Genomic DNA, 27494 nt, shown 5'->3' with positions numbered 1-27494 from the left:
GAAAATGATCGACTAAAATTAAGAACAAAGCAGTTGTCTTTCATTATACAACTTAACATTGTATAATTCTTATCCGTGCATCGCACGGGACAATTACTAGTAATAATATAATGATAATAACAATGACATTAATGAATATCAGCGGCAAATACATCATGCAGTAAATTATAAGCAATATAACAGTTCTCCACTCATTAGGATTCGCAATGAAAACAACTTTCCTAATTAACACATGAACTGCCTTATTTGTTGATAGTTTAGTAAACATAAAACAAATATATAAGAAATCATTAGCTATTTTTTTTTAATATCCTCAATATTAATAAGATTAAATAAATGAAGTGTTACAATTGTGTCCAAAATGATCCTTATTTTTTTTAATTGATCAATTGTGTACAATTCATTATCTTTGAGTAGAAGTGAATAATTTTTAGAGCATTTTAGATACATTTAGAGTCAATTAGAGCTAAGAAAATGGTTAAAATATTTGAAAGAGAGCTAATAACAAGTGGTGTTTTCAATGATTTTTATCACAATGACAAATCAAGACAAAAATGGAACAAAATACATAACAATTAACAAGAAGTTGGAATTCTTGCACAACTTGTCGATTGCTCAATATTTGGATCATATCTTAACGTATAAAACGTCCAAACGAAATGATTATAGTGTTATTGAGAAGAAATCGCAAAAGGATACAACTTGTATGAAAACCAAATCAAATTATGAAAATTTGAAGGTCAAAATACACGGGAAAGTGCATAGTCGTGCTTGAGGCAATGCAAATAAAGTTTCTGAGCATTATGGAAGGGGGTTGGACTGCCACTTAGACGACAGTCCACCGGGCCGTCCAATACTACTCCAAATCTTCAACTTTTGTTGTACTCTGGAATGAATTGAACTACCTCTTGAACTCCCGTCCACCAGTCATCCAACGTTACAGTGCTTTGCCATCTATTTAAGCACTAATTCAACTTTATTTTCATGTCACATAGTTGAGCCCTAGTCATTTTCTACTCATTTCTTTTATATTTTAGAGTTTTAGATTAATCTTAGATTTATGTTTTATTATATTTTTGAAATTTTGCAAGGTGAACCCAAGTCCAAATATTCACAATTTACATTTTAACATTACACAATTTGTATACTAGAAACATACAATGTTAACATAAATGTAATTAATTACTTTGTTTTGTATTCACAAGTTCCTTTTAAATATTACAATCGCATAATATTGATGTCCTTGTATTGTATTTAATAAATTATCCTGTTATGTGTTTAAATTTAGAAATACAATTTATATTATAAAAGTTCACAATTCTAATATTATAAATACATAATGTATACATCGTTTAGGATGATGGTGCACCTTGTATAACAACTCTAGCCTCTAGGTGTCATGTAAAATGCTCTGAATTAATAAGAGTTATGTGGGATTTTTTGGGCATTTGATTAATTTGATTACGTTTCGGCATTTTTTATTTCTTCAATGTCTAGCCCAAGCGTAGACACAAATATGGGCCTAAATTTGCATTGCTTTGTTGGGTCTAACAACAAAAGCTACTATTGGGCATTTCCAATTTCTGGGCCCAGAGCTGTCCCATCACAGCTGTGCTTTGGAGGGAAAACCCGAAATATATTTTCAAATCCGTACTACACAATGATTTAATTTTCATTTTTTGTCCACTAAACCCCCCGACATTAAAATTTCAATTTTTAGCAAAACGCTTTACTGTCATTCTCGTCGGATTCTCCGCCGTCGTTGAATTATTCTCCTCTCCGATTATCCTCTACGCTTCTTGCTAAATCTCTTTAATTAGTTTATACATATTTCAAATATATTGAAATTAGGGTTTAGGAATTGGGGATGTCACAGAGCAGCAGCGAAAGTAGTCGGACTCTGGCCACTGGTGCTGACTTCCTTTTGTCGGACGAGGTGTTATCGGTTATTCCGACGGACCCCTATGAGCAGTTGGATCTGGCCCGGAAGATCACTTCAATGGCGATCGCGTCCCGCGTGACCAAGCTCGAGTCCGAGGTGGGCCGGCTTCGCGAAATGCTTCATCACAAAGACCGTGCTATTGTTGAGCTCGAGGACAAGGTGTCCAACCTCGAGCAAGCCTATCAGGAAACCGAATTGCGATTGAAAATCACTCGCGAAGACAATGTATGTAGCATTTCATTTCCAAAAGCCCCCCCTTTTCTCCTGGTATGTCTGTAAGATTGTAATGACATTTTTTGTTTGTTTGTTTCACAACTTCTGGGAATTAAAGATGAAGCTTTTGAAGGAGAAAAATTCACTCACTTTGACGGCAAAGAAGCTTGGTCGTGATTTAGAAAAGGTACTCGTTACACTTGTCTACTATTGTAGAATGAAACTTGCAATGTTTAATGCTGTCCTTAACATTAGGATTATTTTTTATATTTATATGTGCAGTCTATCAGTAGAATTTGTAGTAGGAGGTTTGTTTGCTTTGTCTGAATGATGTTTGACAATTTATGGTCTTTCCATAGGAACAATTTATTAAACAAACTACCAAATACAATTTGTCGTATTTTACAATTTACACTCTGTTTGTTTGACATAAATAAAATGCATAAATGCTTTAACTTGAATATTGCAAAGATTGTTGATACTTCTTATTGTCGTTACTATTTTGCAAACAAACCACACAGAGTGTTTTTACCCTCTTATACTTGTTTCCCTTTCAGCTGTTGTCCTCCTACCTCTCTGAAGCTTTCTATGCTTAGGCACACTTTTTAAGGTCATCTGTTCTTGATAGTGAATATGAAACATGCAATTTTTAATCTATCTCTAGTGTATCTGCATATGTCGTTTGATCTTTTCTTTGGTTTCTAAAATTAGCTTTTATGCTATATATTTGGTCTGAAGCTTACTTAATTGTTTACAGCTGGAGACGTTCAAGAGGCAATTGATGCAATCTCTGAGTGATGATAATTCAACTGTAAGATTGCAATACTAGTTCTTATTTTCATCTCATTTACGATTCATATGAGCCTCTGCAGGTGACCTTTCTTTTTCAAACATATAAATGTTTCTACCATGAGCTAAGCACTTATTTTCTTTGTGTGCCTTTCCAGCAATCTGAAACTGTTGATATTGGCACTTATGATCAATCTGTTGCAAAACCATATCCTACAAAAGGTAAGTTTAGCCTTGATTTATTACATCCTTCAAATATTCTTGTTTGGTACTATGGGCTATGTGCTCTTGTTCAGTGAACAGCGATACATGTCTTTCCTACTAGAAAATGTGTCTAGGTTCAGTTGTTGGTATTCTAATGGGCTGTCACCTTGAATGCTCTACTTTTCAGATGAAGCTGTTAATGTCTACATCACACAACATCCCTATAGTGGGTCTAAAGAGAGCACAGGAGTCACTGATGATGGTATTGTTACAGACTAATTTCGTTTGCATATTATTGTGATGTACTGAAATTATGTTAAATTTTTTAAATACTCTTTGATCGACAGCCTCAAAACAAGCTATTCAAAGGTTTTCTGTGACACCTTACATAACTCCTCGACTAACTCCAACTGGAACTCCAAAAGTAGCATCTGCTAGTGTGTCCCCTAGACGGTATTCTGCTGCAGGATCTCCTCATAGAACCTCAGGTACCACTTCACCCAGCAAATTTCAATATGAAGGACGGGGTTCAATGTCATCGTTTTTTCCATCAAGCCAGCAATCTTCAGCAGCAAACTCTCCTCCAAGGGTACGCCCTCCTATATCAGGTACAAGTAACTACTGAACACTTAATAGTTTCAATACTGTGCTGTTTAATGCTTGGAGTAATTGGCTGGTTTCTTGCAAATTGCCCTTGCGAGTGAGAAGAAAATTTTGCCAGCTATTTTATTAAGGGTTGTCTGCAACTAATACTTTTCTTATTATAAGCTGTTTGTATTTGTGATGAGTTCAGAATAAAAGATAGTGCTCTAATTTAATCTATATTTTTTACTTTTACCTTTACAAATTTAAAGCTCAAACTCCGCGAATTGATGGGAAGGAATTCTTTCGTCATGCCAGGTGAATACCAATGTTTTTGCTTCAATCACCTTTTGCACCTTCGAGGGAGCTTTCTGCTTATAGTTTCTGTTTCTTGTTGATGCAGGAGTCGTCTATCTTATGAGCAGTTCAGTGCATTTTTGGCAAATGTAAAGGAATTTAATTCACATAGGCAATCTCGTGAGGTGATTAACTTTAGATTCTTTTGTTAATATGCTTTTTAAAAAATAAAAAATAAAAAAATACTAACATTAGATATTTCTTGTTTAACTGTCACTTATTGAACAAGTGCTTCTAATTTAATTAATAATTTCTTCTAAAATTGCAGGACACTCTGAGAAAAGCAGAAGAGATTTTTGGCAAGGATAATAAGGATCTCTATCTATTGTTCCAAGGCTTGCTTAACCGCAGTGCACGATAGAACTTTAGTTCTAGGTATATTTATCCCTCCCTTTACATTTTACACTTACGATTGCAGTTTCATTTTGGCAACGGTAGAAATTCTTATCCAAAATCTTCAACCACACCTGGTGATATAACACATTCTTTACTTTTGAGCAGAAAACTTGTTGAGTTGCATCACGAGAGATTTGGGAAGATAATGAATGATGTAAGAACATGGTTGTGTTTCAATTGTTTACCATTTTATTCGGGCTTCCTGTATATACATTAGCTGCCGTGAGTCTGAAAGCAGCTGTAGGGGCGCCAAATAGTTGGTATTTGATGAGAGTTGTGAAGTTGATTTCTTGGTTGAAATTGTTTACATACTGAAAGCCGTTTCCATTCTCAAATGTTGATAGGCAAAAGTCCAGGTGGGAAACATGTAAGTTTCTATGTATGGTAGCTTTTAATCGAGGCCGAGGGTGCAGAAATACAGAATGGTTTAGAAGTAAAAGAAAAGCTGTGGCGATGGAGAATGAGTAAAGATAACTTACAATTTACAGGAGCATGTGAAGTAGGAAAAGTTGTGCGATCTTATTTTGACGAAAGGGATTGACATGCCCCCCCTGTAGGGTGCAAAGAATTGAAGCTGTACTTGGAAAATCTAACAAATCTTGGATGGAGCTTCGTTCGTTCCTTCTCAAGACTAACATCTGACATAAAACAAGAATACTGTGTGCCCCAACTAGAACAAGAATGCCGTACTCAGTCTATCAACAAAGAATTAAAGTTTAAAAACCACATGCAATTGAATAGGAAAAAGTAAACATAAAGGATCTGCCACCCTTAGCTTTTACCCCTCATATATCTAATCTAAAGATTCACTTCTCAGACAACATGCACCAACATGACCTTGTTCCCACCTAAACCATAAAATTTCACAACTCTTTAATATGACACATTTTAATCTTTTAACTTTACAATTTCATTAGTAGTTCAAATACTAATTGTTAATTTTTGCAAAGCAAGTAAGATGTCAGCAATAGTTTATTGGGCCTTGTTTTATAAGATTTTGCTCAATTCGGTCTTAATATTTGAGTATTGGATTTTTTTTTTTTTTACTATTGAAAAATAAATGAAAAGAATATGCATCTCTTTTCCAAAGAATATTGAAATTTATAGATATTTAGTGTTAAAAGATTCTAAAATATATATTGTATTACCTCATTTGACTAATGAGGTTAGTAAATACTAAATAGTAATATAATAGTTGGTGATTCCGAAAATAATTTAAGATTAAAGAGTAAGAAAAGGTCACAGAATAGGGATTTCTTGAATTCTTGACTACAAATATATATATATATATATATATATATATATATATATATATATATATATATATATATATATATTAAAAGTAGCTAGCAATGAGTTACTGCCAGTCCTTATTCCATCTGAGCATTATTTACTTTGTGGTGGATTAGGTTCTATTAATATCAAATCAGTTGAAATCATGTCTGAATGAAAAGAAGTTAGATGCGCGACCGGAAGATTAGGAATTCCCATAGAAAATCTTTGAATGCAACTGCTGTACAACTTTTAAAAGCAAGTTTATGTATACCAAGAATAGTTTGACCTTGTTTCCATCACTACACTGTACTGCTTTCCAATACCCTATTATTTATTTATTATTTAATCACCCCAACTTTAACAAAAAAATAAAATAAATAAATTAAGCAGGTTTGGAAAGAATGATCAGGGATGAAGTTTCACCATCAACAGTGTAGGAGCAACCTCTCAAAGTGAGGGGCTCTTTCTGCGTAGTAAGCAAAGATCTAGTCTCTGTATGTGTTCAGCTGAGCTACCATGATTTACACCTTTCCAAATGCTCTATTGGGCGGGAGTGTGGGGCCGTTGGGGTTGGGAATTTAACCTTTATGGGAAGAAGAATAAATTAAAATTACTGCTGCTTGCCCGCAAACAAGTAGCATTCTTATGAGTTGCCTAAATACTTAATTGTATCTATATATATACGTGGGTGTGTTTTAGAGGCTTGAAAACTTACTTAAGGTTGTCTAATAAATAAGAATCTAATCTAAAAACATAATAAGTCTCAATCAAAGTTATATCCCTCATTTATGTCCATATTTTTAATGCTAATCATTTTGTATATGGTGCTTTTAGGGTTGTACTATACAATTTTTTGGACAAAAATACCCTTACCGTTATAACTTCCGTTTATCTTTTCCGTTACTTACCATGCACATGAATCTACCTTATCTTTTCTTATATTCTTTAATTATAACAATATTTGTAAAACATTATATATTCATTATATATTAGATTAATATAATAAATAAATTTTATTTCACTTTGATTTTAATTAGTAAAAATTTGTTAGTTATTTTTAAAAATATAAATATTGGGCATATGTTTTTGCACATCGCGCATAGAAAAGACTAGTTAACTATATATATGTGAATATGAAAAAGAGAGCAATGAAAAGAATGAAAAAGAAAACATGCTGTCGGATTGCCATGGTAAAGCTAGCTAGCATATATATTATGTAGTTTAAATGGGAGTGTGGTTAAAGAATTGAAGATGAAATAGTGAAACAATTAAGTAACAATAATTAATTAAGGAGGTGATGAGCCTAAGCTAAGGGTGGTGTAAGTGCAACTGTGCAAGTGGCCGGGTGACAAAAGTTTGATTGGATGAGATTATTGGGGAATCAATTACAACTTCGATCAAGTAGTACTTTTAGAATCTGGAACGTTTTGCCTTTCACTTTTTGTGGAAACTAGCTATAGTCTGCTCATCGATGGTCATGCTCATATATAACCCCATTTAATTTTCTTTTACAAATATATGTATTTTTTGTATATACATGTACATGTTTAAAGTTACATATAAATACGTTAGATGTATCTCTAGTTATTTTATCATCATCATAATTAATAAAACAATTGTCCGAAGTAGGCATTGTCGAATCACGTAAATTCTTCTTTATTTTTTTGTCATTGTTACGTTTTTAATTGCTTCTTATTGATCTCATTAATCTTAACAAGATGAGATGAGTATGTAGCAGATCGAATGAAATTAAAACAAAAAATGATGAAAGGAATTGAATAATACAATATAATATACTGGATGAAAAGATAGAGAGATATATATGTAGTAGTGTTGCATGCAGTAGCTAGGTGTTTGGAGATGAAATGTTCCATAGAGTCATGTGCTGGTCTGGGACTGGGGATGCCTCTCCTACAAGCTAACTCTATATATACATGTATTATGTATATAGACAGTACAGACATAAATATACAATGTTGTTAACATATAAAGTTGGTAGGTTTATAGGGATACGATGGAAGGAATTGTATGCAGGACGACATTAGGAATATATGCTTATAACCATTTGCCTAAGTTTGAAAAAGGCGCGCGCATGACATGCACGCAATATCATTTTGAACATAATAGTATCTTATTGTATATATGTATGTTCAAACTAACTATATATGTTTATAGTTTTAGGATTATAGTATTATTAGTACTGATCCAATTGAAGATTCCTTTCCATCAGGCTTTCAGTCTTTGTCTCCTAAAAGACTCGTTTAGCCGATCATGCCATCCGATCCTTTTTTTTTTTTGTTCTCCCATCCGCAGTTCTTATATATCCCACTTTCCAAAGCCTCTTTTTTTGGGAAATAATATTAAATTATGTATTGGCCGCCAACTACATACTCGAAGTGTGATAATACATCTGTTACAATTCTAAATAGATGATCACATGATCGAATCCCGGTGGTGAGGGAATTGATTCTTTGGACTGAAAGTAGATTGAGAAAGTATAGAATAGCTAAATACTACCACATAAAGAATCATGAGTACTGTTTCAATAACAAATTATGTACTGATGTAGTGTGTGTATTTATGTATATATGTTCATCATCAATTCCATGATTTTATTTATGCAAGAAATTTACATTTTCATCTTTAATTAATGTTATTCTATTAAACTTTTTCTAATTGAACAAATTTTAGATAAAAATAAATAAGTTTGGCCATCCATGTAAAAGGTTTCACTTCAAATAATTTGACAAGCTAAGGATCATATAAGTAATGATGATTGTGGTGCATGCATGCATGTACTTAAATTAACACAACTTATTAATGAAGTGGGAAGGAAGAATAGAACAGAATGAATAAAATAGACACTAGGTACAGTACGTAGTAGAAACACATCCATGTATGTATGTATGTATATGTGTATGTATAGGCATAAATAGAATACCAAATAGTGAAAGAAGAGACATAAAGCAAGTGCAAATGTACAATAGCTTTGGGCTAAGGCATTCCTTTCCTTTCCAATATATAGCAGCTATAAATAACTACTACTTATGGAATATAAAACCCATACATATAACCATCCTTAACTAACACACACTAACATTCATTTCTTTATTTCTCTATCAATATAATTCTTATATATATATATATATCCATCAATGGCTTTCATTCCACCACAGCATCAATACTGCTCTGACCATATGTTTCCCAGTGAACTCCGCCAGTTGCCAACTCCCATGATACTCTCCGATGGAATTGCGGCAGCGCGCGCCGGCGGCACCGCCTACGACACTACTAATAACGCCCTGCACCTTAACATGATGGACGCCGCCATTTCAACGTTTCCTCATCATCACAACCCACTTGGCAACGTTTCCGAGCAGCTCCCCACCGCCATGCTACTGTCGCCTTCGCCGCCTGCAGCTTGTGGTATCATCGGCTCCCGTGAATTTTCTCGTACTCCTGCTCCCCGTGGCGGCTATGGATGTCTGTTTGAGTCTGGCGATGAATGCAATAATGGATTATTGGACTCCAATTTTTGGTCCTTGTACCCTACGCGCCCACCATCTTCCTACAATATTGAGGTATGTATAGTATGTAATTAAACGTGCATGGACATATATATATATATAAATAATTCCGATATATAGATCCTTATAATAATATTGATTTACAAATTAAATTATATAACCTAAAATTGAAGAATTGGTTGGGTGGACAGGGAATACAAGGGGAGGCAATTAGTCCAAAATTAAAAGAGCAGCCGGCAATGAAGATAGGAAGGTACTCTGAAGAAGAAAGGAAGGACAGAATTCTTCGATACCTAAAGAAAAGAAACCAAAGGAATTTCAACAAAACAATCAAGGTCTGTATTATATTATATTTTAATTTGTACGAGGTAGTTAGGGTTTAGCTAGGTTGCATGCATGGGATATGCAGATTAATTAAATAATATTATATACGTAATGTGAAGTTGATTATATTGTTATTATTATTCATTAGCAATAATGATGATGATGATGATGCAGTATGCCTGTCGGAAAACCTTAGCGGACAAGCGCGTGAGAGTCCGAGGAAGGTTTGCGAAGAATAATGAGATATGCGGGGATGGAGATGGGGATGATGACATAGTCATCAAGTCCAGGGATAATAATATTATTGTTCACCAAACAAAAGATTTATATTACGATCATCCATTCCAGGTATACTATCTTTCCGCCCTCCCTTAGATCAGCTCGATCTGCCCACCCATATCTATCTTCTATCTTCTATGAATATATAAAGCTATAAGTTCTAATTCATAACTCCATCGTATCGAATAAAGCTACCATACCTTTCCTACGTTTAATACCATGCATGTGTGTGTGTGTGTATAAAAAGTCATATAATATACCCACCTACATATTTATTCTTAATTTTTATTAATACAATTATAAATTGATTAATGGGGTTTTTTTAATTATTAAATATAATTTACACAGGCAAAGCAGGATGAAGAAGAGGAGTGGTTGGAAGAGGCCATCACCAGTCTTATGTATATACCATATATAGGTGGCTCATACGATGCCCAATTCGTCAATTTTTCATGATATAATTAATTATATTGCTTCATGAGCGGATGAGATGATGCATGTGAATTTATGTTTAATTTTGTACACCATTGTAGTAGTCTAGTCCGGCCAATTATATTAGCCAACAATTATGTACTCTCCGGCATATATAATTAATTGATGATATGCGGTCCACATTATATTAACTGATTGACTCATGACAACATAATGTTGGATCAAATCCATCACTATAGCTGATGAGTTATGCTATGTATGTATACATCATATCAATTGTACAATAATTTTTCAACTTCATTATAAATTTATATATATATATATATATATGCTTTTTAATTAATAAATGGCCACTTATATATATGCCTGCATGCAGCCTGGCGTCTTTAATAAGTTATTTCAAATAATATATTTTGTACGTAAACTAAATGAATTTGAGTTATTGATATAATCCTCATCTTTCTATGATTAGCAGAAGTTAATAATATCTTTATTTCAAAAACATTTATATGCTCCTAGATATGAGTGAAGCAAAGCCAACATGATAAGGTTATAGGAATAATAAATAAACGAAAGAAAAAAAAAAAAGGAAAATTCCTTTGGAATCTATCATATCAGAGCTTTAGTAGATAGATAGATAGATGTAGGTACAATGACAAACGTATATGGCATCAATTCTTATATATAGGACGGAATCATAGGACCTCAACTAGCTAGCAAAGTAAAGTATCCGTATGTAATTATTGGATGGTATACATTAAACAGTGTTTGCAGTAAGATAATTGCGTGCTTAATTATTAACTTACGTGCGAGATTAGGAAACCAGAAAACAACCTTATTAAAAATTAAGAATATATAATGGGAATATAATATGAATCATTGCTTTAATTTATAGAAGACGATCGAGATAGAAACCAGCAGCGCAGCAGCCGTCGTCTTATAATTACTTTATGGCGCAAATGATCAGTCTTCCGATCCTTCTTTATTTAACAGAGGATTCCTCCGAGATAAATAGCTACTAGCTACTAGATAGTGGGGTGTTGCATTTTTTATTTTATTTATATAGTCTGCGGCATCCTTTAATTTTGTGCTTTTTGGTGTATGATGTTAGTATCTATATTTTAATTTTATTGTTAGGGAAAGTATATATATACCCTTTTCTTTAATTTGTGGTTATGTTTAGATATTTTTTGAAGAATAACGATTTTATTCTCATCTTTAAATTTTATTGAATAGTCATTGTATTCTTTACACTATCAGGATAGAATTATTATTATTTTTAATTAGTTTTTTTTTTATATTAGTTTTGTTAAATTTAAATAATGATTTTTAAATGGGTGCTGGCCATTTGTTATTGTTACTGGTTACTAGTTGATATGATGAAAGCTAACTAATTAACTGTCTTTATCAATTTAGAGAATAAATTAAAACTGCATGCAAATTATGACTGAAACAATATGTTATAGACCAGTAATCGTTGATCATTTAAAAATAAATAAAATTTACATTCCAGCATCGGTTGGATTATTAAAAAGAGAATAATAATATAAACCTATATGTAACATTATCCACCCCTAACTGCATAATACATGATGAGAATACACTATTTATAAATAGTGATCCAACATTTGAATATTGGAGCACATACTTTTTTCCTTTTTAATACAACAAAAAGAAAATTAGAAAAATAATACTCACATAAAACAAATTCATTAGCAATTCCATTAGAAAATTTTGTATTTAGCGAAACAAATTCAACCACACGTCCACACCACACAATCTTCTTTATAACATCTAGAACATAACACAACATTTGAACATACATAAGAAGACAACGAACTATTGCCCACAAAATTTTGAGGACTAAAAGTATGACTGTTCAACTAATTTAATAATGCCCTAACCAATAGAATAAGTAAATAGTTGATTGGCAAGAAAGTCAAGACTCAAGACAAGTGGGTGTTTTGTACTACTATTTCGTGACATCTTGGCATTTAGATAATGGGAGCGAGCTAATTAATATTATATGTTTGAGAGTTGGCATTGCAAAAATGGGAGTCACAAGCAACCATTCTATCGTACGTAGGAAGCCACTACCGATGATCATGAAATGTCCCCATTAATCAATTAACATTCTTTGTTGGTGGTCTTCATTAATAATTTAATTTATTATAGACACACATTATATATATTAAACTCCTAATAATTACATTCAACTATCATGTCTCCATCATTTCAAATCCTCCCATCCATATATACATCTATAGATGTCCAACTTCCTATCCATCATAATTCATGCTTCGAGTAGTCGGTATAATACCAAAAAAAAAAAAGAAGACATAATGTATTTTAATTATTTGATAATTAAATAATTTACTATTTGATAGCTAATTAAAATATGTCAAACAAAATTTGTCTATGTGATCACATTAAATTTATTTGGAGAAAAAAATTGGAATGATAAATTAAAAGGGGTCATTTTCGTGGGAGACAAAGGAATGATTATAGATAATAAGGAAAGGAGGAGAATGAAAGCACCAGTGGCCCTTGAAGAGAGATAGGGTTAGGGTTAGGGTTAAATTCTTGAATTAAAATAAAGCATGTATGTATGTATGTATGATCAAGTGACATAAATTACTATTTAGTGAAGTGATGATGGAGATGTAGATGTCTTATCATGCATTTTTTTCAACTGTTTTGTGGAATAAGTATTGTGTATACAATAGATTTGTCGGCGATAGGGCAGTTGAATTTTTGTGCCATTTTGTGATCCTTAATTTGGCACACAATTAGATCAAACTACCTACGCCACATTTGCATCACCCACGTGACCCTTACTTTGAATTACAAAAAGAAATTGCTTTATAAGTCAAGTCTTTCTTATAACATTATTGATGTAGAAGCACAATGAAATAAATTAACTTAGATTATTATACATAATTGACCAATTCAAGTTTGTCTTGTAACCTTAATTGGTAAAGAATTACAATATAATAAAGTAATCCAACTTAAATTATATCTAATTGATCAATTCAAGACAATAAAACATGTTTTATGACCTTAGTAGACAAAGAACCACAAAATAGATAAACTAACATAAATTATTTATACCAAGACTATGTGGTCTAATGGTATCCGGGTTGGACTTCTATTTAGAAGGTTGTGAGTTTGAGCCTCTAGTAAATGTATTATTGGTTCTTTGTGTTTCAATAGGTTGATAAAGTATATGAACAGATCTACATTGTAATAGAGCCACTAGCATTCAAAAAACATAAATTATTTATAATGATTTAAGTCGAGAATATTCAAACTTGAAAAATCATGTAATTACAAGGTTAATTGCCCAACAAATTCGGCTGAATTGCGTGCGCCCATCAAATACTATTTTAAACCATATATAGTCTGATCTTGGTTTAGGGCCTCAAAAAAAAAAAAAAAATAGTCTGATCTAATTTAATTTTGAATTTGGAATTAAAAATATTGGATCGAATTAACATCCAGCCCATGAGTAATGAAGATTGAAGAGTATAAATGGGCATCTGATAAGGCGAACCCAAATTGCAAATATACCCATAAAAGTAGTCCATGATTTGAAGGAGCCCATTGGGGAGCACGTGCAAAGAAAAATACGGCAGTACCGTCTTCTTCTGAGTTCTGAATGTTCTGCTGCTCAGTGGTCATCTTCAGAGATCTTCTTCCTTGTTGCGCTTGTCATCTGACTCAGTAAATTACTTCTCCTCTCTGTTGCGTGTTATGGCGGTGTTCTCAGAGAAACAAGATTTCTTGGAGGAGTTCGGCCAGGATTACGGCTATCCAAATGCCCCTCGAAATATAGACCAGATTAGAGCCACCGAGTTCAAGCGTTTGGATGGTCAGTATTTTATTTATTTATTTTTTTCTCGTGCCGGAAAATCTTTGAAATGAACAATAAAGGATGATGAAGGATTAAAGGACGCAGCTTCTACAAAATTTTCAATTATAGTGAGTAGACTATGGATAGGATAAACCAATGATGAGTTTAAGAGTTCTGTAGGTGTTGTGCATTTGGATCATGCCGGAGCTACTCTCTACTCGGAATCTCAAATGGAAGCAATTCTCAAACAACTAAATTCCACTGTTTATGGAAATCCTCGTATCCTGAATCCTTGTGTTTCTTTGTACCTAGTTCATTACTGATGAACAATATTTTTAGTGTTAATTTAGTTTATTGTCCATCAATTACCTCGTAGTGATACAATTTGCTAACCTCAAGAATTTTTAGTAAAATCCTTTCCGTTTGATGTCTTTCATAAAGATTGGACTTTTAGCTACTTTTTTCTACTTCTCTAAATACCCTATGATCTTCATGTATTCTAAAGTAAAATTATCATATGAATGCATGTACTATTTCTCTTGGCTGGTCTTCACTGGATAGATAAGTGGATTCCTTAAGTAAATGAAATCAATTGAATAGATAGCCAAAGCAGCTGCAGCTTGAGTAGTAGTGACTGTGTTCAAAAAGCACGGCAGCAGGTAAAGTAGAGTTGCTACCAGCTTACCAATAAGTGTGTTCAATGAGTAGATTGTGAAGTAATTCTAGTCTTTTGCTTCTTTTGTATTGTTTATGCTTTTGGGTATAGGTGCTTGATTTCTTTAACGCATCCCCAAGAGAGTACAGTTGCATATTTACTTCTGGGGCAACATCGGCTTTGAAGCTTGTCGGGGAGACCTTTCCATGGTGCAATCAGAGCAGTTTTATGTATACAATGGAGAACCATAACAGTGTACTTGGGATTAGAGAGTATCCTTCTTTTACCAGTGGCATCCTATAAATGAATGTGATAAGTTGTATTTGGTCCATAAATGGTAATCTTTTAAGTTGTACACACTACACATTGTTTAAAGCAAAAAAATTTAAGCTGAGGCAAAAATAAATTTTACTCCGAACATGCTTTAATGTTTACTTATGATGTCTAGATGCTATTAATTAATGTGATCATCTGTCCAAGAAAAGCATTTGTTTGTCTTTACAACATAGATTTGGTAATCCAAATGCACAGTTTATAATGTAGCTGGAAATTCATTTTTTGAACATCTATTTAACTACTAATGTGAAAGTTAGCACTTTGTGAATATCTTTTTACTTAATAATTTTAAGATATGCACTCAGAAAGGGAGCTGCAGCATTTGCTATAGATGTTAAAGATACTGATAGTAATGTCAACTCACAAAGCCATCAATCTGCCTTTAAAATCTCACACAACCCTATTCAAAGAAGAAGTGAAGCTGGAATGCTAAAAGAAGGATCAACAGGTAGTTCTTTCTGTTCGACTACGATCCTAGAATGGCTTACATACATATCTTTCCCCCTCTATTTCAGAGTGAAGTTTGAACTACCCAAAAGAGGTAAAGTTACGGGGAAATGAGTGATCTTTGAGGGACTGAGGCTTTTGACTGTGATGACATCAACCATAAAAAATATTTGGAGTATACTTGGTCATTTTGATAATATAGTACAGAGTTGTAGGCAAATCATTGGCGGACTTCAATATTTCAATATCAATTCAAATTTTCATTTTATTCATGATTTTTTTAGAAAACCATATTTGTTTGTTCTTTGATTAAAATGTTCTGTAGCATCTACTTAACTTATTCTTTTGATATTTTTTGCAGGAAATATTTACAACTTATTTGCTTTTCCGTCTGAGTGCAACTTTTCGGGTAAAAAGTTCAACCTTGACCTGGTGAATATTGTGAAGGAAGATTCAGAGAGTATCTTGAACAGCTCTCTGTCTCAAAGGTATATTCATTAGAAGAATCTTATTGTTGTGGTGTTTCTCTTCTTTCTAACAGATGCTCTTTGCAATTGATATAAAAGTTTTGTACTTTTTTGCTAGACAGTGTTGTTAAAATTGGTGGGTCTAGGATTTTTTGAGTGGGGGCACACTTATTTATGTATATATTACTGATTATACAATCAATTCTGCACCATCTATCTTCACTGGAAAACACACTTTTTACTTGTTAAAGTCTTGTATGCTCTTTATTTTAAGTTTTTCCTTATTTAACTTTTGAGCAGTGTGATTCTCTATCCTTGACCTTGCTCTACTTCCATGTTGCATAATATTCAATTTTGATTGGAGCACTCGTTTGCTTAAAGAGTGTTATTCTTGGATGATTCTTTCGTGATCATGTCACTATGTCTTTGTGTTTACATTCCTGTCTTTTATTGCTATATTTCTAAAAGAAATTGGTTTTGTAATACATTTATCTGTAAATGTATGTTTAAACAGAGGCCACTGGCTTGTTCTGATTGATGCTGCTAAAGGATGTGCAACAGACCCACCAGATTTGACCAAGTACAAGGCAGACTTTCTCGTCATCTCATTCTACAAGGTACATCCAAACAACATCCATTTAATTTAAATAAACTACAACAGACGCTTGATTATTGTGCTGATTTGGTTTTTTCTTGTTGTAATTTTAAAGATGTTTGGGTACCCAACTGGCCTTGGTGCACTAATTGTTAAAAATGGTAATAAGTAGATGTGGGAGGTTATCCTTTATTTTCCTCATTTTATCAGTTGAATTCTTTTGCTACTACTTTCTTCCACTCTTGCCTTATGTAGAAACTAGAATTATTATAAGCTAGTAGGACACAGGTGTCATCAGGTTTTGTTTTCCTTTATTTTGAAAAGAAAACTAACAAAAGTTCCTTTTTTTTGCCCCCACTCTCAGAAGCTGCAAAACTACTAAGGAAGGCCTACTTTGGTGGAGGTTTGTTACCAATTCCATTGTTCGCTGTAGTTTCTAATTTAATAGCAATACTAATTTTGTTGTTCATTAACTGTTCTAGGCACCGTTGCTGCTGCTATTGCTGACATGGATTTCTTTAAAAGGAGAGGAAGTGTTGAGGAGTTCTTTGAGGATGGAACAGTATCATTCTTGAGCATAGCATCAATTCATCATGGATTCAGAATACTCAATACTTTAACCATGTCTTCTGTATCCCGGTGTGTGAGAAATATCTTTAAATTGGTGTCTGATGAGATTGAGCTATGTTCTGAAATGAGCTTTTCTTTTGGCATGCAAGGCACACAGCATCACTGGCAACCTATGTGAGGAAATCACTCTTGGCTTTAAGGCACATAAATGGAGAACATGTTTGTACAATTTATGGAGTAAACACTCCAGAGGTCAGTTTTATGAAGTTATCCGGTTACACATTCCTGGCAATTATGTACATGATAGCAATCTAATTTAAATGTTTTCAGATATTACCTGGTAAAGTGGGTCCAATAGTTTCATTCAACCTAAAAAGACCAGATGGAACATGGTATGGTTATCGTGAAGTGGAAAATTTGGCATCTTTGGCAGGAATTCAGCTACGGGTAAGAGTGTTAAGACCATATTTTCTAGAGGCAAAATATGTATTTCATGAATATTTTTAAAAAAAGTTTTGGATGGACATATAGGTTATGTAACCACTTTTTCAGCTGCTAGGAAATCTTTTCAAAGCTCTTTTGATGTATAATCCACTGATATTTGCTCTTGCTAGAACATTACGGTTCTGTTTCTCAACAAAACCTCTATGCATGTACTGACCTACATCAAAGCTCTCACATGACTTGCAGTTCACTTTATCTTTTTCTCCTCTTTCTTCTGTTCTTGTGTAGACAGGATGCTTTTGCAATCCTGGTGCCTGTGCAAAGTACCTTGGTTTATCACATGCAGATCTTGTTTCAAATATTGAGGTGGATCTCATTCTTTGTCTCAAAGATGAAGTACCCAATTTATGCACTTCATGATTTGTTGGTTGATTTTTTAAAGGCTGGGCATGTTTGCTGGGATGATCAAGATATTCTAAATGGAAAACCGACTGGTGCTATTAGAATATCCTTTGGTTACATGTCGACATTTGAAGATGCCAGGGTATTCTATCCCCTCCCTTGCAGTATCTTTAACTTTCCCTTGTTTGTCTTATTTATTACCTAATGTTCTGATAAATAAATTCTAGTATGCAAAATACTAAGCAACCTGCCTTCTACAGCCCTAAGTTTTCATTTTTATTCCAAGTTACTAATTATATTGATCAACTTTTGGTTTGTTAAATGAGGCACATTTGCTTTGGATAGACTTTCTACTTGTAAATTTCTTGTTCTGTTTTACCCAATATTACCTCTACCTACATTTTTCAGTTCATTTGGTTAGCACTTTAAGAAGTATGTTGGTTTTGTGCCATTGCCTTGATTGATGATGAGTGGAAAATCTGATAAACTGTCTTAGCTGTGAGCATTTACTCTTAGCTTATTCATATTGTGTTCATCTGAAATACTGTTTTCTGCCTTTCTTACGATATGGTATTCAGAGATTCATCGATTTCATTGAGAGGTCCTTTGTGTCATTTCCTTCAAATGGGTGTGCTTTAAGAGAAAGATCTGCTCCCCCTTTAATCAAAGGTTATCTTTTGCTCCACAAGATCTCTTTCTGCCCTCTCATTAATTGATTATTAAAAATTATGCAAGTTGATTATGGTTGCAGAATGCGAGCATATGTAATTTAAATGCTCTTACTTCTCTAATGAGTATTATTCTTTTCTTTATTTTATTTATCTTTATTTAGTCTGTACTTCGTTGCCAATTGCAGGAACTGAAAAGACCACACCTCTGTACTTCCTCAAATCTATTACTATTTATCCAATAAAGTCATGTACAGGTTTTAGTGCTGATCATTGGCCCCTGACAAGCACAGGTAGTACTATAAGTTTGATGATGTAAAGGCGTGGCATATTCTTTTCCCTGTTACTATACTTTACTAAATGTCCTAAGGGCCCTATGCCGTTGCCTTTGTCTAGGATAGTGTGGTTGAGAACTAGTTTTGTGCGGGGGGAGAGATGTCATTACCTCTTGTTCTTGTGAAATTATATGATGTTATTTTCTTGTGCTGTGGATTTTAGGTCTACTGCATGATAGAGAGTGGCTTCTTAGGAGTGCGAGTGGTGAAATCCTTACACAAAAGAAGGTAGATCACGTCTATATTTATATGCATTTTCTTTTTTGCGGATACCTTTTATACATCTAGCAATCTAACTCCCCAATCAACCTTTGTTTGTTGCTGATAGATCTAACAATCTAACCCCAATCCCCAATGATCTAACAAGTTAAGATTAAGTTTTACATGCACATGGCTGACTTCAAAGTTACATGATTCTCTCTTGAATGATAAATTTGGTTGGTGGGGGCTTATTATACCTTTTACTCTGTAGTTATTTTACTTGAATTCTATGATAACTGTAGTCGAATGTCAGATTCCAGAAATGTGCAATATCAAAACATTGATTGATCTCAAGTTGGGAATACTATTTGTTGAGTCACCTCGTTGCAAAGAGAAACTGCAGATTAAACTTAAACCCAATATGAGTGTTGGCATGCGAGATGAAATAGACATACATGCTCAAAGGTTTGTGCTTTTCTCATTTCTGGTGCGACTTATATGCATTGAGTATGGCAATCGCAACTAGTATTTTATTCCAGAGAGTAAACATTTTTGTTTGTTTGTTTGGGTAGGCATGAAGTCCAAAGTTATGGCAATGAAGTCAACAGTTGGTTTAGTGATGCTGTTGGTCAATCTTGCACGTTGCTGCGAAATTCTTGTGCCGTGAGTTACACCTGCTCTAAGGGGGATTCTAATACAGGGATTTGCAAGGATGTTGATGCCAAACTGAATTTCGTCAACGAAGCCCAGCTCTTGCTGGTATCTGAGGAAAGCGTAGCTGATTTAAACAACCGGTTAAGATCAAGTATGTCTAGGCTCCTCGATCTTCTCTGTATTTTAATTACTATTTAAAATAAAAGGTTTGGTTTACGTTTACGAATCAAATTAATTTAGGCACACAAAAAGGCTCTTATGGAGAGAGGAGTGAAGTAAGTACAATGAGATTCCGACCCAACCTTGTCATATCTGGCGGTGAACCATATGCAGAAGATGGATGGAAGAGTCTTGAGATAGGAGGCGAATATTTCACAGTGAGTGCTGGCAACTGTAGAACATTTTTTTTAAAGCCTGTGAGACGTTTTTAACCATCTGATCTGTGTGCTCGTCCTTTTGGCATCATCTTTTTTGCAGTCATTTGGTGGCTGCAATAGGTGCCAACTGATCAACATATATTTGCAAGGTGACAAGGTGCAAAGGTCGAACGAACCTTTGGCTACTCTAGCGGCGTATAGGAGAGTTAAGGTTAGGTTAGCCATAACTTAATTTGTAACCATTAATACATTCTCTGGACTGATTTTGTTCTTATTACGATTTACATATGAACAGGGGAAGATACTATTTGGGATATTGCTGAGATATGAGAAGAGTGTTGAGAAGGATTCAGATGCATGGCTCCATGTAGGAGAACAAATATTTCCAAATGGCTATTCACATTCGGGAAAGTCGGAGGGATAATATGGTGGCCTCAGATTAGTTCGATGTTACGAGGTAGAATGTTTGGGAAGTTCTTGACGTCTGCATATACACAATTGTAAACATGAATGTATCAACAAATTAAAGTTCAATTCTTATTCGAAGAAAGGCCTGATTCAGAGCTCGATCTGTAACATGAATTACATATACATACTACATAGTACTAAATCTTTTAACCTTAATGTTGCATTTTCAATATGAAACTTCTCCCTTGTATATGCATCTTATGATATCTGTCAACTATTGCGGCTAAAGAAGCTTCTAAAAATGTCTAGAATTCAACCTAGGGGACAAAGTCACTCTCCACTGCATGCATTTGTCAAACTCTCATCATGTATCCTATCCTCTAATTTCAACTCTCTCTGCTATATCACTTGCTAAAATTCTGCTGGTGGAACTTTCCTAATTTGTATCCACCTTACTTACATTCATACAAACACCTTTTGACATTTCACCCCTATTTTACACCCTACCTACCCTCGGTCCATGCTTAGTATCTGTAAGTTGATTTAGTTGATATTGAACTTATCAATAAAACTAATTATAATAGTCCAAACAAACAAAAAAAGTTTACAATTAAACTTGTCAATTCAAACTCGATTAAATCTTGACCAGCTAGGAAGAAGAAAAGTAAAAGGAGATGGACACAAGAGAAGTTCCAAAATGGCTAACAAAGTTGGTCTTAAGGATTATAAAATTGGAGATTAAGTTCAAACATGCCCAGTTAATCACCTATGACTTGACTAACGACTTTGACCATTTCTTTCATTCCTTTTTGGGTCCTTCTATTTGTCTTTCTATTTCATATTTCATATTTCTAGCCCAACCTTCATCAATTCTTTGATTTACGAAAAAGTTCACAACTACTGCTACTATCTGGGTTCATTCTAAGTGAACAATCATATGATTCAAGCCGACAAAAAATCACAAAAAAATAAATCATCCTAAATTTCTTATAACTGACCAACTCAAATCAACAATCACCTCCAACATGGAGCCCAAATTCGGCTGGGGCCTCCATCAATTCTTGGGCCTTAGACTTGCTGCTGGTAAATATAGAAATAGTCCAAACCACGTGCTGTTCTGATTACGTCTCTCAACTGTAAGCTGCTGTTAATTATATGCTATACGTTGCATGTTTGTTAAATTTTACAGCATTTAGTTAGATTCATGGATTAAATTTGAGCAAATACCAATTTTAGTCCCACGAGTATTAGCAAAATTACAGTTTTGGTCCACGTGTTTAATTCCTACCAATTTTCATCCACGATTATTGTTTTAGTGTCAAAATTTATCACGCCGGCTACCCCTTCGTTTAAGACATGCTGAAATATAAAATTATTAAGGGTAGTTTCGTGTTTTTCAAATTAGGATCACTATTTGAGAATGAATAAAGGGATTTAAGCGCTAAGATTTATCCCAATTCGCAATTTTTCTCCTCAAATTAAGGTAGGATGAAGAGGAGAACTGTGAATTGGGATCGATCTTAGGACTTAAATTCATTTATTTATGTTCAAATTGAAATCTTAAGTTGAAAAAGACGAAAATGTCCTTAAAATTTTTAGATTTCGGGATGTCTTAAATAGATGGGTGACTGACGTGATGAATTTTGGTACTAAAATAATAGCTGTGGATTAAAATTAGTACTAAAACAATAGTCGTGGATGAAAAATGGTAGGAATTAAACATGTGAATAAAAATCGTCATTTTGCTAATACTCGTGGGATCAAAATTGGTATTTGCTCAATTAAATTTCTTCAATATAAATTAATAATATTTATTTAATGGAATTGATCATATCATACGATATGATATGGTCATGGTTTAATTGGTTAAAAAAACATGTTCAAAAGATTGGTGAAATATGACCCAGTCCAGCATGCGAAAGTGGAACTTAAGGATGTTTTCGACTGCGACGAGGTTTACTGTCCATATATTCTGCTGGTCGGCTGCCCTTTCAAATTTTAATAGCTTCAAACTTTTTAAGTAATATAATTACCAGAATTCATTATTTTACTCTTACATTTATCTCATCTCATTCATTATTTTCTAGTTACATTTTTACCATCAAATATATATTGTCAACTCGACTACATAAGCATTGCACCATAAATTATATACTAATTTGATTTTTATTTTAATGAGAAGATGCTTTCATGTTGTGCAGTGGATTATCTAGAAGAAATCATGGTTCATTATATTATTTGCATTTTAATATAAATAAAAGATTAAATAAAAATGACGAAAGGGTACGTAGAGACCTAACTAACAAAGAGCAAAGAGGATATGCATTGCCATTCCAATTAAGTCTAAATCAATTACTTTAATCCCTGGATAACTCTTAACCTTAGCTTTCAAATTGCAATTAAGTGGACGGGTAGCTATATATTAGTCAATTAATTGGCTTTGATTTCTTTCTAACACTCTACTACTTTTCATCTTACTTATTTAGTACGTAGGTGACTTTTCTATTTTCCTCCGATCCCCACACCCATAATATATATATATAGACTTTTGTTCATATGCAGCCACGCCCCTCGTGTGGTCGCTTGACAAAATACACCAACATTGTTAACAAAAGACACCCATAGTGTTAGGAAAAAACACAACAATGAAATGCACAAATACACCAAAAAACACACAAACACACCACAAAAAAATGCACCATATAATTCCCCACCCCTAATGGTGTATTTTCGAACACTGTGTGGTGCTTTTATTCCTACCTAATGGTGCGTTTTTTGTGATGTGTACCTAATTTGTGCATGTTTTTTATTGTGTGTTTCCTAACATGGATGGTGTATATTTGTATAACTATTGGTGCGGCCGCATTGACCGCACGGGAAGGCGCGACCACACCTGAACTCGACTATATATATATATATATATATATATATATATATACATATATATTTCAAATTAGGTTAGAACTAACTTTGATGTGAATTGCGAAGGATTGCACCGCAATTACTACATAATTATACTGCTACGGCTCTCAGACATGCCTAAAAGACTTTGCGGTGCAATCGTATCCGAATGTGATGCAATCATGTAGTAAGTGCGGTGCAATCCTTCACATGTCTAGAAAAATCTCTGGTTGACTTGTATTTAAGTAGTCAATTTGTGATTCACCTCGGTGTATTGTTCATAAAGTCATTATTATTCTACATTTCCACTATACGATACTGTTAAAACATACCATAAATCATACAATATTGTTCAATATACCATACATTATTCGTTGAATATCCAGTAATGTTGGCCTACCGTTAATTATCCCATAGTCATGAAACCAACATACATTTTTAGTTAATAATATATAATTTGATTTGACATTGCCCCTGGGTTTTTTCTTGCCTTATACCATTCTTTCCACGTATCTATGAAAAGTTGGTGCCTGTGTCTCCAAAACATTCACATTTCGTACTGGTCCTAATATCCTGCGACTTTAAAATGTTAGATCAAATGTGACGATGAATTGGCAATCCTTCCTAGTGTACATGGAACCTGTTAATTGGCGGAATGAATAGTAACATAGGAATTTTGATAGCTCAAATATAGTGACAGCAAACACAATAAAATATTAATATATTTAAGATAAATAATAAATAACATAATTTGATATATCATTTTCCTAAACATGCAATGTACTCATTAAATTAAAATTTTCCAAACTCCAAAAGAGGTATTTAGATAGGTAACACATGATTTGTTAATACTTTTTTAGTCAAACCTTTAAGTTTACTCAGTGCAACACTCTTTAATTGGTTGGTTGTTACGGATTTAAGATCATCTATGAATTTTAAGCTTAGTAACTTTATTTGTATTTTGTTTGTTGAGAAGCTAAGGGGCTAATTATATATGTGTGAGGATGGGGCGGGTGGGAGGAATGTTTTAAGGTATAAATGGTCTTTTGTGTTAATTTGCATTGTACTAGCTAGCTAGGTGCAATCATACATGTGATGTTATTTGAGTGTATTACTAACTACTAGGAAATTTTTAAGATGCTCAACAGGAATGATATTTGCATGCACCAAGAACCAATCAGGTTGGTCCTATGAAGATCATATCAAAGTTGACCTACAATATCATCATCATTACAAAATATCCGCATAGGCAGCTCAGTTGATTACAATGGTAAAATTTGAGAACAATAACTTGGTATTGAGTCTCACCAGGGACAATGTGATTTACATGATTCAACTTTTGGGAATAACAAGGTATGATTATATTTGATGGAAAAGTAGCAATATATATATATATATATATATATATATATATATATATATATATATATATATAATAGAAATTTCTTTTAATTTGTTATTGAAAATTCAAAATTGAGGTCTGTATTGTAATGATCAGCTGGACTTGTATGCGTGACTTCAATGATCTTCCAGTAGTTGTATGTTTCAATGACCTGCACACAAGAAGGTCAATCCTCCTGACTTTGACCAACTTGCCCCAGCCTGCTAGCTAGCTAGTCCTCCAATCCTCGACCACTCCATTAATTTATATATTATATATGATTTTATTAATTAATTTGCACATATAAACAAACCTAATTAACCTGGAGTTTTACGTTGGATTCATTATTCTCCCGTCTCCGTCGTCGTCGTCAATATCTTCATATATTATTGCTGGTTGAGATGAGCTCCGACAGAACCAAAGAGCCAACAAATTAAAGTTCATCCATCCACCTCCCAATCATGGAAAACCTAGCCTCTGACAAACATAACCAAAAACACGATGATGATGACGATGATATGTTCCTTCCCGGATTTCGGTTTCACCCCACCGATGAGGAGCTCGTAGGGTTTTATCTTCTCAGGAAAGTCCAGAACAGACTCCTCCCCCTCGACTTCATCAAGCAGATTGACATCTACAAATTCGATCCTTGGGATCTTCCTAGTATGTTATTCATCTCATCTCATCTCATCTTCTTCAATTCCATCATCATATATACTATATATCTTTTTAATTGCTTGTAATTCAAAGTATGTGTTTGTGTGTGTGTATATATATATAGAGAGAGAGAGAGAGGGAGGACTATGGGTATATATAGTAGACGATGGATGTGTAACATGAATTTTTCGATAGATCTCTTGCTAAATAGGCTCTAACTCTAGCTTTTCTGATTTGTTTGGGAGGTGAATACACGCGACGTTCAGAGACTGCCAGTAGTGTGGGAGAAAATGAATGGTATTTCTTCTGCAAAAGAGGGAGGAAATACAAGAACAGTATCAGACCTAATAGGGTGACAGGCTCCGGATTCTGGAAGGCCACCGGCATCGATCGCGAAATTCACGCCGCCGCAGCCGGCCGCCGCCACTGCATCGGTCTGAAAAAGTCATTGGTCTACTACCGAGGAAGCGCCGGAAAAGGCACCAAAACCGAATGGATGATGCACGAGTTTCGGCTTCCACCTCAGCATCATAAGAGCAGCTCCGCCGCCATCCCCACTCATCCTAAAAACATCGCTCAAGAAGCTGTAAGAAACTGCTAATTCAAACCACCTCTGATATATATCTTCTACATGACCTACCCACGTACATATATACTAAGTTTATGAATTACCAAGTTATTAATTACATACTCATCTTTTGTTTGTTTAATTTATGTGCAGGAAGTTTGGACACTTTGTCGAATTTTGAAGCGCAAGAGCATGTCGGAGTGGAAAGAATTAACGGCGGCAAAGAGAAACAGTACTAATCCCTCTGCAGAAACATGCAGCAACGAGTCGCCCGGTGGCAACCAGCTGCTGCAGGAAAACTACATTAGTTTCAGTAATCCACTCAACGACGTTAATCTTACTAAGCACAACCATGAAGCGAGAAGACCCTTTGGCGGCATTAGTGTTAATGTCGATAATCCTAATGATAACAACGTTGATTATCATATCATCTATGGCAGCCACCAGCAGCAACTGCTTAGAGGGCAGCAGATAAACAATAATAATCATGTTTCTCAATCTCCATATCCACTACCTCCTGCTGCGAATTCCTTGCTGTCCAGTTTTACGTCTGCAACTCCAGAAATAATTAATGGATTCCCGAAGCATGCAGATTGGGAAGAGCTGAGATCTGTTATTCTAGGGTTTTCCACTCATCCCTAGATACTATACATACCATTACTTTGATAATTACGATCAGCTTTAAATTAATTTGTCGGTCTTCGTTCTTGTTGTTTTCTCCTTATCCTTTTCTTTCTTCAATAGTTGGATGGACACCTACATACTGTGTTTCATACTCCTTGTAACATGCCTGTTTATATTGGACATCCATACTTAGCTTACACCTAACTTGTTTAGTAAATTGTATTTTTATTTATTTATTTATTTATTTTTGTAGATTTGATCAATTCTAGCTAGTAATTTGATCAAGTTAAACCTAACTTGTTTAGTAAATGGTATTTTTATTAATTTTTGTGTAGATCAGATTTGATCAATTCTACTGATTTGATCAAGTTAAACAATAAAACACATTTATAGTGAATAATGGTGTCTCATCAACAAGGGTATAGATAAAATCAGTCAGCATTATTATTTAAAAAAAAAAAAAAGGTTAATTACACATAAATATCCTGACATTTACCCATTTTTATTATCAACTTTCAATGGAACGATAAATGGTCCATTATATTAATTATTGATCTTTACCAATTTTCAACTTTAGCTTTTAATTTGATAATAAATGGTCTCTTGAGTCTTAACTATTGACATTATATTG

General features: G+C 33.9%; 4 protein-coding genes across 5 annotated transcripts; all 4 read left to right on the top strand.

Moving 5' to 3' along the window:
* Positions 1-1694: 1694 nt before the first annotated feature.
* On the top strand, positions 1695-4818 carry LOC109178306 (uncharacterized protein At4g15545). Of its 2 annotated transcripts, none has more exons than XM_019327930.1 (10): positions 1695-2167; positions 2274-2342; positions 2913-2966; positions 3103-3166; positions 3336-3410; positions 3496-3756; positions 4003-4048; positions 4134-4212; positions 4356-4462; positions 4589-4818. In XM_019327930.1, the coding sequence occupies exons 1-9, from the start codon at positions 1868-1870 to the stop codon at positions 4446-4448; spliced, it is 1041 nt and encodes a 346-aa protein (XP_019183475.1). In that variant the 5' UTR covers positions 1695-1867; the 3' UTR covers positions 4449-4462; positions 4589-4818. The 2 variants fall into 2 exon arrangements, with proteins under 2 accessions (XP_019183475.1, XP_019183476.1); XM_019327931.1 differs by having other exon boundaries at positions 4586-4818.
* A 4029-nt stretch (positions 4819-8847) lies between these two features.
* On the top strand, positions 8848-10511 carry LOC109178120. The gene is made up of 4 exons (XM_019327664.1): positions 8848-9339; positions 9477-9620; positions 9784-9957; positions 10237-10511. The coding sequence occupies exons 1-4, from the start codon at positions 8914-8916 to the stop codon at positions 10342-10344; spliced, it is 852 nt and encodes a 283-aa protein (XP_019183209.1). The 5' UTR covers positions 8848-8913; the 3' UTR covers positions 10345-10511.
* A 3487-nt stretch (positions 10512-13998) lies between these two features.
* LOC109178270 (molybdenum cofactor sulfurase) lies at positions 13999-20962 on the top strand. Its single transcript, XM_019327888.1, has 22 exons — positions 13999-14191; positions 14354-14452; positions 14774-14832; positions 14940-15100; positions 15458-15612; positions 15973-16099; positions 16593-16695; positions 16789-16834; positions 17038-17076; positions 17156-17312; positions 17393-17495; positions 17574-17690; positions 17976-18053; positions 18130-18231; positions 18668-18758; positions 18946-19050; positions 19256-19320; positions 19607-19758; positions 19866-20098; positions 20188-20324; positions 20425-20535; positions 20620-20962. Exons 1-22 carry the CDS (start codon positions 14074-14076, stop codon positions 20746-20748), a joined length of 2487 nt encoding a protein of 828 aa, XP_019183433.1. The 5' UTR covers positions 13999-14073; the 3' UTR covers positions 20749-20962.
* Positions 20963-25332: 4370 nt separating this feature from the next.
* Positions 25333-27064, top strand: LOC109178272 (transcription factor JUNGBRUNNEN 1-like). The gene is made up of 3 exons (XM_019327891.1): positions 25333-25677; positions 25938-26257; positions 26393-27064. The coding sequence occupies exons 1-3, from the start codon at positions 25476-25478 to the stop codon at positions 26879-26881; spliced, it is 1011 nt and encodes a 336-aa protein (XP_019183436.1). The 5' UTR covers positions 25333-25475; the 3' UTR covers positions 26882-27064.
* The last annotated feature ends 430 nt before the right edge of the window (positions 27065-27494 follow it).

The sequence above is a fragment of the Ipomoea nil genome, unplaced genomic scaffold (assembly GCF_001879475.1).
Source record: "Ipomoea nil cultivar Tokyo-kokei standard unplaced genomic scaffold, Asagao_1.1 scaffold0813, whole genome shotgun sequence".
Taxonomy (NCBI): domain Eukaryota; kingdom Viridiplantae; phylum Streptophyta; class Magnoliopsida; order Solanales; family Convolvulaceae; genus Ipomoea; species Ipomoea nil.
This window is presented reverse-complemented; position numbering and strand designations above follow the sequence as displayed.